Genomic DNA, 12,592 nt, shown 5'->3' with positions numbered 1-12,592 from the left:
GGGAGCACAGGGCCGAGCAGACCCCCTGCACCGGCTCCGGTGGGAGGCAGGGAACCGGCTAGCAGGCCCCCCGGGTCTCTCCCACAGCTTCCACCTGGGAAAAGCAATGCGCAAGCCAGGGCGAGCCATTTGGGGGGTGCTGGTGCTCAGTGGGGTCACAAACCCCGACCCCTGCGGTGCTGCCGGGGCGGTGTGGGGCCGGGTGCCACGGGCAAGCCGGGCTTTATCAGCCGGTAGCGGCCGCGCTGGTGCGTCACCCCGGCGGGGACCGTGCCCGGGGCTTTGTGCCGGGGGTTAAACTCTCCGGTGTGACAAATGCAGGGCTTGGGGTCACAGAGGGGTGCGCAGGGTCCGGCATCCGCTGGCCCCGGGAGGCAGGGTGGGGGACGTCTGCTCCCGCCAGCCAAGGAGAAAATACTAATCCTTTTATTTTTATATTATTACTTATTCATCTGGGCTGCACAGGCCTAATGGAAACCAGATGGAGGAAAACAGACACAGCCCCAAGCGGCTGGGACAAATTACCCCAAAGAAAGAAAAAAAAAAAGAAAAAGAAAGGGAAAAAAAAAATTCCAGCAGAGTTTGAGTCATGTTGGGGAGTTATTTTTTGGAGGTGCTGCTGGGGAGGCTGCACTGTGCCCCCCGAAACCCCCTTTGCCCGCCATGGAGCTTGTCCCATCCTGCAAAGGGCCTGGGTCGGTGCCGCGGCCGCGGCCGGATCCCGTGGGCACCCGGGCTCTGTTTGTTTTGGGCATTTCTGGGCTTGGGCGCTAAGAAATCCCATCGGCTTTGGGGCCGTCCCTCATCACCGTGCTCGCGCGGCGGTGTTTGGGTTGCAAACACCTCAGGGAAAATTTATGACTTCGAGAAAAAAAAGGAAAAGACAAGAAAAACCACAGCCAGGCCCCATTTCCCTGGGTGTTTGCTCAGCTTTGTGGAAACTTTCCTCCCGATGGGAAGTTGTGGAAAAGCCATGTCGGTGCCAGAACGAGCGTATCTGTGTTTTCCCCTCAGTATGGGCATGCGTACAGAGGGGGTGGGGATGGGAACAGGGATGCAGGCAGGGATGGGGATGCAGGCAGGGATGGGGATGCAGGAGTGGATGGTGCCAGGGGTGCAGGCAGGGACTGTGCCAGGGGTGCAGGCAGGGATGGGGATGCAGGCAGGGACTGTGCCAGGGATGCAGGCTGGGGCAAACATCTCGCAGCCTGCAGCCTCCTCCCTCTCTGCAAGCAACGGCAGAGCCAAATCCACCGGCACAGCCCCTCTGCGCTGGGAGCCGCGCAGGCAGCTGGTGCAGGTGTGCTTACCCAGGCAAGCTGCCACGCTGTCCCCGAGCTGCTGTGGCTTGTCCCCACGCCCAGCGGCTGTTGCATGGAGAGCCGGGGCCTCGGGCCGAGCGTGTGGGCGGTTGCAGCGTTGCAGATGGGAAGAGCATGTTGCAATGCCTCGCTGCACCGCGCTTGGTGTGCCGTGCCAGCCAGCGCCCTGCGGTGCAAACCCCGGGCTCGGAGGGGATGAGAAGGGCGAGGGGATGGCAGCGGTGCCTACGCAGAGCCCTGCATCACAGGGAGGTGCTGGCCCTGCCTGCTGCGGGCAGCAGAGGCAAGGCCAGGTCGTGCTTTGCCGAGCGGGGCGGAGGGCAATGCCCAGGGGATGCCGAGTCCAGGAGGGATCGTGTGGGCACCCGGCAGATCAAGGCGCTGTGGCTGCACAGATGCAGCCACCCAGTCTGGGTCCCGCTCTGTGCACGCTCGCGGCTCGTCCTCTGCCGTTGCAGCTGGATCCTGCTCCGCTGATTGATGGGGGAAGCCTGGAAGGCTGGAGAAGCCTTGCCCAGAGATGGGCATGTCCATGAAAAGGAAAATAAAAGCTGTTTTTTCAAAACATAACACTTATTTTGGCAGGCCCTGTAAAGAAACCGTTGTTTTACGGGGAGGGATGCTGCTTGGTCTTGGGGTTTCTCCTGAGGCTGGAGTGGAAGAAGGGGGCAAGGAAAGGGAAACTGGAGCATGCACATCCAGGCATCTGCAGGATTACGGTGCGCCCTGGGAGGCTCAAACCCCTGGCGTGGCGATGCTCCCATGGTGCCGGAGCCATCCGGGAGGTTGCTGTGGGACCACGGTGGTGACCGCTCAGAAGTTTGGCCCTTGCCGCTGGCTCTCCCATCTCCCGGTCCTCTGTGCACGGCATCGGCTGTGGCACAAGCCCCAATAGCATCTTGCTTGGGATGAGGCCCTGGTTTTATTTAGCCCAGACAATGTGCTCTTGCAGGGTTCAATTAATCTCGCAACAGTTGCAGCAGATTAAGCATGCATATTAGATTAGTGTTTATCAGCCGTGCCTGGCGGGGAGTGTGCCGGGGCGCAGCGGGGACCCCGGGGCCGAGGGGCGGCCGTGGCGGCCGCTTCCTTCTTTGGCTGGGGCCGGTGGCGGCGGCGGCGCAGGCTCGGGCGCACTGATGGACCACTGCAGCTGCCCGCACTTGTGGCCACCCGTCACCGCCCGGCGCGGCAGCTGCGGGGCCGAAACCTTGCACCGGGGCCGTGCCGCCACCGCCGTCCGGAGGGGACGGTGCTGGCACGCTTGCCCTGGGGATGCCGCTGCCGGGTGTTATTTGGGATTGCAAGCGCAGGGTGGTGGGAGGGAGGCAACGATGCCAGGGGGGAGCAGGGAGCCCCGCGCTGCCTGGTTTGCAGGATCCGGCGCCTCGCAGGGCTCCCTGGGGCTGTGGCGGGACAGCCGCTGGTGACTGCACAGGTCCTGCCATCACCGCTGCCACCAAGCGCCGGCCATAACGAACCCACGATTTACTGCCTGTGCGTAATCTCTGCCTGGGATTACGGCAGCCCTGTGCATAGCTGCCGGGGACGGCGAGGGGTTAGCGGGCAGCCGGGGTTTCCCGAGACGTGGGCAGGTAACCGCTGGCAGGAGGGTGCCGGGACGTGACAGCGATGGCTTTGCAGGGAGACACACGCTGTTCTTGTGCTGGGCCAGGCTGTGCCCCGTGGCTGTCCCCACCACCCTGCGTCCACACCAGGCACAGGGCACCGTCCCCACTGTTGTGCCAATGCACGGGAGGTTGGGCACCATCCCCGCCGTCCTGCAGGCACACAGGACACCAGGCACTGTCCCCGCTGCCTGAGCTCTGCCCGGGGCGAGGGTTGCTGCCATCCTGCACCAGGCCAGCCCGAGGTCCCCGAGGGTCCCCTCTGCCCCGACCCAACCCTCATTCAGAGGGGAAGCGCGGCGCTGCCCGGCACACCCCGCTCACCGCCCCGTGCCCTCTCCCCGCAGATAACGCGGAGACGCGGGCTGCCACCATGCCCGACTCGCCAGCCGACGTGAAGACGCAGTCCAGGTCCACGCCGCCCAGCATGCCTCCGCCGCCGCCGGCCATCACGCAGGGAGCCACGCGCCACCCCTCCTTCACACCAAACACCAGTGAGTACCGGGCTGCCGGCGGGGATGGGGTCAGGATGCCAGGCAGGGAGGCTGCCCGGCTCCCTTCGCCTCCGGGTCACACGCTGCACCGGGGACCGGCAGTGTCCTCAGACCCCTGTGCTGTGCTGGCCACGCCGTGGGGTGGCATTGCCCATCCTTGTGCTGGAGAAGGGCTTTGGGCTGTGTGCCCCGAGCCACAGGTCATGCATGTGCCCGCGGGGAGCACCGCGGCACTGCCCATCGCCAGCAGTGCCCTGCGAGGTGCTTGGGGACAGGGACGTCCTGGTCTCCCGCTGCACGGTCACCGAATGGTGGCACAGAGCAGTGCGTGGCCCCGGGTGCTCTCCCCTGCAGACGGAGGCTGCTGCGGGCTGGGGGAGTCCCTGCGGGTTGGAGCTGGCCCCGTTGGGGGTCATGGGCACGTGGGGACCTGCCTGCCCGTCCGTGTGTGGCAGCCGGTGGTGGCAGGGGAGCGTCACGGCCAGCCATGGTGGCAGGGATGTCCTTGCCCTGCCCAGGCCACAGCATGGTGGCATCAAAGGGACTTGGCGGGGACTCAAGGTCCGAGTCCTCAGTCTCTGTAGCATCGGGAGCCCCGATGCACTGGTTGCACCAGTGGCACGTGGGCTCGTTGCTCACCTGCGGGGCTTGCACCGGGGATCGGTCCCGGCGCTGGTGTCACCATCCCGGCACACGGCCGGACAAGGCACACGCGGGGCAGGATCCGGGTGGGCAGGGGCCGAGGCTGGTCCCCCCAGCAGGAGTGGCGGTGGCCGTAGTGAGGGTTGCTCCAGCTCCTCCGAGACGTGTCCCAGGCACGTGTGCGCGCAGGGGTTTTGCTCGTAGCTGCTTCTTGCTCAGAAACCCCAGCAGGGAAGAAAACACCCCTAAAACAACCCCCCGAGGCGCAGCCCCCCAACAGCCGCTGCGCCCTGCCGTGGCTCCGCCGCCCTCCCGGCCAGATGCTCTTTAATTAGAAATCGGCTTGCGCTCGGCTGCACTCTGAGGGGTTTTGCTTTTTAATCCGAGCCCTGCGGCAGATGTGGCATCCTGGGTTCGGCTCGGTGCGGGACGCGGGGCCGGGGGTGCAGGCAGCCTCTCCGCCATGGCTCGGCCCGGAGCGCGATGGTGTTTCAGTTGTTCTTGGTCTCGGGGAAATGTTGCAAACCGCCCCTTGCGCTGGGACTGTGCAGGGGTGGTCCCAAGCTGCGGGGACCGTGTTAGGCAGCCGAGCATCCCCCAGGCTCTCCCTCTGGCTGCGTCGGGATGCAGGGACCCGGCTCCATCCCTGGCACACCTGGGTCCGGGCGGCTTCGCCCATGGCATGCGTGCCCCCGCCATCGAGGAGCGTTGCCTGCAGGGACCCCCGGCCGAGAGCTGCCCCCTCTGCTCTCTCATCATAGCGTGTTTTATTTTGCTTGCAGATCGAGACGCTGGCCCTCCGACGTTTCTGCCTCGCGGCCGTTTTCATGGTTGCTTGAAATGGTCGATGGTCTGTCTTTGTAAGTAAAATGAAGCATCCGCTCTCATGAGAGACCCGAGCCGCAGCCGCAGCCCCCCCGGCAGGCAGAGGGTCCCGCGGGGGGCTTGGCCAGGGTGCGCTCCCCCGCGCCAGCCCCTCACCCTGCCCCGGCGGGTCACGGGGATGCGAACCCCGGCCCCGGCCCGGCCGAAGGGACATGTGCGGCGTCTAACTTAGTAACGCACCTGTCGTGGGAATAAAAGCAGTTGTGGCTGTGGGGTTATTTTCGGCACCTCTTTAGCGGGCGGCTGATACTGCCCGGCTGTAGAGCGAGCGGGAGCCCGCCAAAGCAGGCAGGGCGGCGCAGGCACCGCAAGGTTAGTGCGATCCCAGGAGCCGGGTGCCCGGCACGCCGCGGGGAGAGGCGCGGTGCATGCCCGGGTGTCGCGGAGCAGCGCGTGGTCGGGAGCCGGGGTGACGCGTGCCGTCGCCTGCGCCGGCTGCGGAAAGGTCCCTGCGCTCACACGGTCTGCGCAGAGGGCTGGCGCAGGAGCGAGGGACCCGCCACGCTGCCGGTTGGCACCCCCAGATGTCCCCCCCCAGGTCCCCTGGCGCGGGATGCTCCAGGCAGCTCCTGTCCTCCCCATCTGGGCAGCAGGGCTGGAAGCACTGGTGTGCTTGAAGCCAGGCTGGGCTCCATGGAAAAAGGCTTGTGGCTTCTCCCTGGGAGGTGCTGAGCAGCTCCCAGAGGGGCAGGATGGAGCCCCTTCTCTTGGCTGTCTTGAACGTCAAGGAGCAGGATCAGGCCCTTGCTGTGCTGGGGCATGCACTGCATCCCATCCCTCCCCGCAGCCTGCATCTGCCTCCCGCAGTGCCGGGGACCGGCCCAGGATGCGGCCCCAGGGATGCAGCAGCATCCCAAAGCCTCCCGGGGGGTCCCGGCCCCGCGGTACCCGGCAGGATGCTCCGGTCCCCCCATCCCAGCCTCGTCCCTGCGGTGCCAGGGTACAGCCGCCAGCTCTGACCTCCCGTCCCTTCTCTCCTCACAGTGATGAATGGGAGCAGCCACTCGCCGACCGCCATCAATGGGGCCCCGTCCACCCCCAACGGGTTCAGCAACGGGCCGGCCACCTCCTCCACCGCCTCCCTCTCCACCCACCAGCTCCCGCCGGCCTGCGGCGCCCGCCAGCTCTCCAAGCTCAAGCGCTTCCTCACCACGCTGCAGCAGTTCGGCAACGACATCTCCCCCGAGATCGGGGAGCGAGTGCGCACCCTTGTCCTGGGGCTCGTGGTACGTCTGCCGGGCACGGGGTCGGCCCCGGGGCTGGTGGGGTGATGCCCTGTCTGGGGATCCCGCGTTTTTCTTTTGGGATGGAGATGCTGCTAACTGGGAAAAAAAGAGGGTCCTGTTGGTGCTGGATTGACCTAAATCCTGGAAAAATGGGAGCTATTTTTCCAGCATCTCCTGGGATCTGCACAGCACCCTGGGTGGGCACGGTGCAGGGTTGGGTCCCCACTGCTGGCATTGCCAGCAAAGCCTCGAGCGTGGTTTTCCCTCGAGCATGGTTTTCCCTCGAGCATGGTTTTCCCTTGAGCATGACAGAGCTAGCAGAGGAGCAGAAATGGGGGAGAACTAGCCAAAGCATCCCCCCAGGGGGTGCAGGGGCGAGCGGGGGCCGTGGCTGGTGGTGCTGAGCCCAGGCTGTCCCCGCAGAACTCCACACTCACCATCGAGGAGTTTCACGCCAAGCTCCAGGAGGCCACCAACTTCCCGCTGCGACCCTTCGTCATCCCCTTCCTCAAGGTGGGTGCCCCAGCCCTGGCACCGCGGGGACGTCGGGGTTAGCGGCGGCATCGCTGGCAAAGGGGGATTCGGGGGGTGGCTTTGGGGTCGGGGCTGGCAGCCGCCTGTGGAGCTGCCCGTGTCCCCCCGGGCACACGCGGCCCCCCTGCGCATCCAGTCCCTTGCACGTGTGGAGTCACACGAGGCCGGGGCTGTTTGCAATAAAGCAAGGGGTTCAGCCCAGCTGGTAAGCATTTGCAATTCATTAAAAATCCCCTATTTTTTTATTTGCCTTTTAATTTCGCGCTGACTCTGCGCTGTCACCCCGCTCCGGAGGGATTCGCTGACCGCTGGCACGCCTGGCAGCACCGGCGCTGCCGGCAGATGTTCAAGCCTGGCGTCGCCTGTCCCTTGTTAGCAGAGGAATAACAAAAAAATGCAAAAAAAACAAAGCCCCTTTTCCACCTCTGCCTCCCTGGCTCCCCGGAGCAGAGGTCCACGCTCACCGCAGGAATCTGCCTGCAAAGCTGCCGGAGTGGTTTGCTCCTGGCAGGGGAAGGCAGAGCCGAAACGCAGCCGGGCTGAGCCGGCGGGGACGGCAGAGCCCCCTCGCCCTCCTGCCCGGGCCTGCAGGGGAGCGCGGGGTCGGCGGGAGCAGGGCGACGGTGCATCCCCAGCCACGCAGCTCACGGGGTCCCGGCGGGCGCCAGTGGCCCCGCGGCTCTGGGCGGGCTGGGAGCCGTCCCCGTTGTCCCGCTGCCAAGCGCGCGGCGGCCCCGCTGGCCGCCCTGGCACCCCGCTCCCAGCTGTTCCCACCACGGGCTCCAGATGTTTCTCATTATCCTAACTGCAACCAGCCGGGCTCGGCGTGCTTCCCAGACTCAGGGACTTGCTTGTTTTTGTGGGGTTGTTCCCCCCAGCCGGCAAAAGGGAGGGTCTGGCTCTGCTCGCCGCATCTCCGGCGCGGGCGCTAACGCGTCCGACAGATGGGGGGTTTGGCTGCGGATCAGCTGGCTAAAGAGAAAACCAGAGCTGGCAGCCAGAGCGCCCGGGCAGAAGGGGGTCTCTGCTGCTTAATTCTTGCTGCTCTGCCTGCTCCTAGGGGCTGCAGTGCCGGGGGGGACACGGTGGGTGGGGAGTTCCCAGCCGGCCCTTGTACCCCGTGGGTGCCAGATGGGCTGGGGGCTCCCCTGGGCTGGGGGATCAGGTCCCCAGGGCAAGCACCGTGGGGACAGGGTGGCAGAGGTGGCCGACCTGGCCGGGGGATGATGCTCTGCAACCCCTGCCAGGGTGCAGGAGGGCTCAGTTGAAGCTGTGCCCGTGCCAGCGTGTGGCCGGCCCCTGCGGGGTGCCACGTGTGTCCACCCCGGGCATGCTGCAGTGGGTGGCGTCCCAAGGATGTCCCCCCCCAGGGAAGGTGAGCAGGACCCCAAAGGGAAGGCTGCTGCCTGCCCCGCACCTCCTGCCCGCGGCGGGCTGGTGGGGGCAAAGGAACCGGGGGGCTGCGCTCGGGCAGCCGGGCTCTGCAGGGGGCTCTGAGCAGCCGGGTGCCGGGCTGGGGGGGTCTGCGGGGCTGCGGACTGGACTCTAATCCCCTCGCAGGCCAACCTGCCGCTGCTGCAGCGGGAGCTGCTGCACTGCGCCCGCATGGCCAAGCAGACCCCGGCCCAGTACCTGGCCCAGCACGAGCAGCTGCTGCTGGACGCCAACGCCTCCTCTCCCATCGACTCCTCCGAGCTGCTCCTGGAGGTGGGCGAGAGCGGCAAGAGGAGGACGCCAGACAGGTACGACCCGGCGGGAGGCACGTGGGGTATTTTTTCGGGGACAAATCCCTGTCACCCCGCTCCGGGGCAGCGGGCGCTGGTGCCCAGCGGGGACCGACCTCCTCTCCTCCACCCAGGACCAAAGAGAACGGTTTGGACCGAGACCCTCTGCACCCCGAGCACCTCAGCAAGCGGCCGTGCACCATGAGCCCGGCGCAACGCTACAGCCCCAGCAACGGGCTGAGCCACCCACCCAACGGGCTGGGGCACCCCCCCGCCGCCCCCCCCTTGCCCCAGCACTACCGCCTGGAGGACATGGCCATGGCGCACCACTACCGCGACGCCTACCGCCACCCCGACCCCCGGGAGCTGCGTGAGCGCCAGCGGCCCGCCGGTGAGCGGTCGCATCCCCATGTGCTGGGGCTGGGGGGGGTGGGCAGGGGGCTGGGAAGCCCCCACCCCACCCTGCAGGGAGAGGGGTGCTGCAGGGGGCTGACCCCCCGCCGCGCTTGCCTTGCAGCGGTGCACGGGACGCGGCAGGAGGAGGTGATCGACCACCGGCTCACCGACCGGGAGTGGGCGGAGGAGTGGAAACACCTCAACAACGTACGTAGTGCCCCCCCGCCGCCATCCCGAGGGGCTGGCATGCATGCTTTGCCCCCCCCCACATTGCCCTCCATCCCCACCGTGTCCCCCCAGGGCTTTTCTGCCGAGCATCCTCTGCTCCCCGCAGCCGGAGCGGCACACCGGCCCCGGCACAGCCCGGCCTAACCCAAATCCCCCCCCAGCTGCTTGCAGCAGAGCCCCCCCACCCTGACGTTCCCCCCTCCGCAGCTACTGAACTGCATCATGGACATGGTGGAGAAGACGCGCCGGTCGCTGACGGTGCTGCGGCGGTGCCAGGAGGCCGACCGCGAGGAGCTCAACCACTGGATCCGGCGCTACAGCGACGCCGAGGACATGAAGAAAGGCAGCCCCCCCTCCGCCCGCCCCCACAACAGCTCCTCCGCCTCCGAGGCACCCCAGTTAGGTATTGACCCCCGGGGCCGCGGGGTGCGTTCGGGGGGGCTGCGCCCCTCTCCGGGGTGCCCGTGCTGTTCCCCCGGGGGTCCGGTGCTGCCGTCGGGTGGGTTCGAAGAGGACGGCATCTCCTAACGGTGTCGCACCCTCTCCTTCGCAGACGCTCACCGGGAGTTCGCGCCGCGGCCCCTCTCCGGGTACATGCCGGAGGAGATCTGGAGGAAGGCTGGTGAGTGTGGGGCGGGCACTAGCACCCATCGGTGTGCCGACGTTGCAGGGTCTCTGTCTCCTCCCTGCACCGCGTCAGGGTGCCGGCGGGGCTGGAGGGGGTCGGGGTGGGTTTGCGGCGCGGGATGGGTGCTCCCATGGTGCTGCTGCAGAAGGGGATGCGCGGAGCCGGGGCTGGGGTGCCGGCACACCCCATGCCACGCTCAGCCGCCTTCCTTCCAGAAGAAGCTGTGAACGAGGTGAAGCGTCAGGCCATGTCCGAGCTGCAGAAGGCTGTGTCGGACGCCGAGCGGAAAGCCCACGAGCTGATCACGACGGAGCGAGCCAAGATGGAGCGAGCCCTGGCCGAGGCCAAGCGCCAGGCTTCGGAGGATGCCCTGACCGTCATCAATCAGCAGGAGGACTCGAGCGAGGTAGGGGCCGGCGGGGACGAGCTGGGGGGGCCAGGGTTGGTGGCAGCATGGGTGTTTGGGACCCGCTCCTTTTGCAATCAAGTTTGCAGTGTCCGTGCATGCAGGTGTGGGTACCGGCGGGGCCATGGCAACACCACGGGATGGGAAGAAGAGGGGATTTCTTGCACCAAGCTGGGGATGGGGTGCATGGTCCGGGATGCAGGTGCATGGTCCAGGATGCAGGTGCATGGTCCACGATGATGTGCATGGTCTGGGATGGGGGATCACAGTCTGGGATGCAGGTGCATGGTCCAGGATGCGGGTGCATGGTCTGGGATGATGTGCATGGTCCGGGATGCGGATGCATGGTCCGGGATGCGGATGCATGGTCTGGGATGCAGGTGCATGGTCTGGGATGATGTGCAAGGTCTGGGATGATGTGCATGGTCCAGGATGCGGGTGCATGGTTCAGGATGAGGTGCATGGTCTGGGATGGGGGATCACAGTCTGGGATGCGGGTGCATGGTCTGGGATGATGTGCATGGTCTGGGATGCGGATGCATGGTCTGGGATGCAGGTGCATGGTCTGGGATGATGTGCAAGGTCTGGGATGATGTGCATGGTCCAGGATGCGGGTGCATGGTTCAGGATGAGGTGCATGGTCCAGGACGGGGATGCACAATCCGGGGCTGAGGTTTGGCTTTGCATCCCCGCAGAGCTGCTGGAACTGCGGGCGCAAAGCAAGCGAGACCTGCAGTGGCTGCAACACCGCCCGCTACTGCGGCTCCTTCTGCCAGCACAAGGATTGGGAGAAGCACCACCACGTCTGCGGGCAGACTCTGCAAGGGCTGCCGGCCCCCGCCGGCCCCACCGCCGGCGTGGGGCTACCACCAGGTCCGGGGCAACCCGACGGGGTGGCCACCATCGCCAGCAGCCCCAGCGAGACGGGCTCGGCGGCTGCCTCCCGCGCCGGCACGCCGGCCACCCCGGCCCCGCTGGAGAGCGCATCCCGCTGAGCCGCGCTCGGACTGCTGCCGCCGCCGCCGCCGCCGCTGCTACCACCGCTCTCCAAAAGACACGGACTGCACTCGATGCAATTTCCTCAGCTACCTGACTTGTGTGACCTCCGAAACGACCTCTCTAGCTCTCACAAATAATCCTCACGGATCCTCAAACTGGGCTTTAAGTGGAGTTAAGGCAAATACCGATCTTCTCTGTTCTCTCTTCGGTCTTTGTTTTGGCTTTTTTCGGTTGGTTTTCTATCGGTTGGGGGATTGTGGTTCGGTGGGGGTTTTTGTTGTTGGGTTTTTTTGGGTTTTTTTTCCTTTTTTCTTTCTGGATGAGGGATTTGGCTGCAGCCTCGCCACGCAGCGACATGGGGAGAGGCCGGCCCGACCCCGGCCCGCATTGGCGCTGCCGAGGGGCTCGCTCGCAGGAGGAAAGAAACTTCTTTTCTTTGTCTCTCTCTTCCTTTTTTTTTTTTTGTTTTTTGTAAAAAAAAATAAAATAAAAAAGAAAACGTCGGACTCTTTGGCTTTAAGTAAGAAATTGTAAAAAAGGAAAAAAAAAAAGAAAAAAAAAAAAGAAAAATCCAAAAACCAGACGACGCCAAGTCAAGCCGCGTGACGGACGCTCACCTGTAACTACCTTGCTAGCTAGCCAAGAACAGACCAGACTCACCTCTGCTCCAAAGGAAATCCAAAACCAAGGAAGATCCAAACGTCTCTCCACTGCCAAAGTTCGTTTCGTTCTGTTGTCGCTTCCTTCCCTTCCCCGCAAGGATGGACGGACGCGCCCCTGGGGCTTTAAAGAGTTTCTATTAAAATAAAGCAAAAAACAAAAGGGTTTTTTTTATTGAAAAGCAAGCCCCCTGGCATGGGAGGGGGAGATGGTGGCTGAGAACCGCCCGGGTGGGTGCAGCCGGAGCCGGCTCGTCTCTACCTCTGCCCACCACCGCCCTGGAAAAAGAGAATAAAAAAAGAGATTAAAAAGACAGATTTTGGTTTTCTCCCTTCCCGAAGCCGTCGGGGACCGCCTGCGGCCGGACCCCCCCCAGCCCCTCGCTGCCGGGCTGCACCCACACCCCACGTCGGATTTATTTTGCAAGGCTTTTGAAGAGGAAAAAGGAAAGGAAAGGAAAGCGAGCGCCGCCTCCTTCCTGGCCGAGGAGGCAGCCAAGGACGATGTCGATTATTTTGTATTTCTCGCATCATTGTACAAAGCGCAGAGGACGGGAGTGCAATACGGAAAGTCCCCCGGCTCCGAGGAGGGAAGCCCCACGCGGGGCAGGAGTGCTGTACGCTAATGTGAATGTAAATAGTGTTTTGCAGAGGTCCAAAAAATAATAATAATAATGATAGTGATAATAATAAGAGACATTTGCCAAATAAAAGATGATGAGAACCCGCTGGAGGCTGTGGCGTGGGGGAGCGAGGCTGGCCGGAGGCGAACAGAAGTCGTGTGCTCGATAGGAGCTGTAGTTTTTCCGCATTTGCAAAAA

At 64.6% G+C, this 12,592-nt stretch overlaps 1 protein-coding gene across 6 annotated transcripts in view; it reads left to right on the top strand.

Moving 5' to 3' along the window:
- CBFA2T3 (CBFA2/RUNX1 partner transcriptional co-repressor 3) overlaps positions 1-11,693 on the top strand; it is a 28,756-nt gene extending 17,063 nt beyond the window's left edge. For 3 of the 6 annotated variants that reach the window (XM_082320146.1, XM_082320147.1, XM_082320143.1), the window contains exons 2-12: positions 3,298-3,444; positions 4,869-4,946; positions 5,956-6,197; positions 6,621-6,710; positions 8,292-8,473; positions 8,590-8,846; positions 8,973-9,058; positions 9,287-9,482; positions 9,633-9,701; positions 9,923-10,113; positions 10,809-11,693. In XM_082320146.1, coding sequence (XP_082176272.1) covers positions 3,324-3,444; positions 4,869-4,946; positions 5,956-6,197; positions 6,621-6,710; positions 8,292-8,473; positions 8,590-8,846; positions 8,973-9,058; positions 9,287-9,482; positions 9,633-9,701; positions 9,923-10,113; positions 10,809-11,108 — 1,812 coding nt within the window. In that variant the 5' untranslated portion in view covers positions 3,298-3,323 and the 3' untranslated portion in view covers positions 11,109-11,693. The remainder of the gene's footprint in view (positions 1-3,297; positions 3,445-4,868; positions 4,947-5,955; positions 6,198-6,620; positions 6,711-8,291; positions 8,474-8,589; positions 8,847-8,972; positions 9,059-9,286; positions 9,483-9,632; positions 9,702-9,922; positions 10,114-10,808) is intronic. The other 3 variants (XM_082320144.1, XM_082320145.1, XM_082320148.1) reach the window with 3 other exon arrangements.
- Positions 11,694-12,592: the final 899 nt, after the last annotated feature.

The sequence above is a fragment of the Platalea leucorodia genome (assembly GCF_965183815.1).
Source record: "Platalea leucorodia genome assembly, chromosome: 8".
Taxonomy (NCBI): domain Eukaryota; kingdom Metazoa; phylum Chordata; class Aves; order Pelecaniformes; family Threskiornithidae; genus Platalea; species Platalea leucorodia.
Note: the sequence above shows the minus strand (reverse complement) of the source record. Positions and strands in the feature narration are given on the sequence as shown.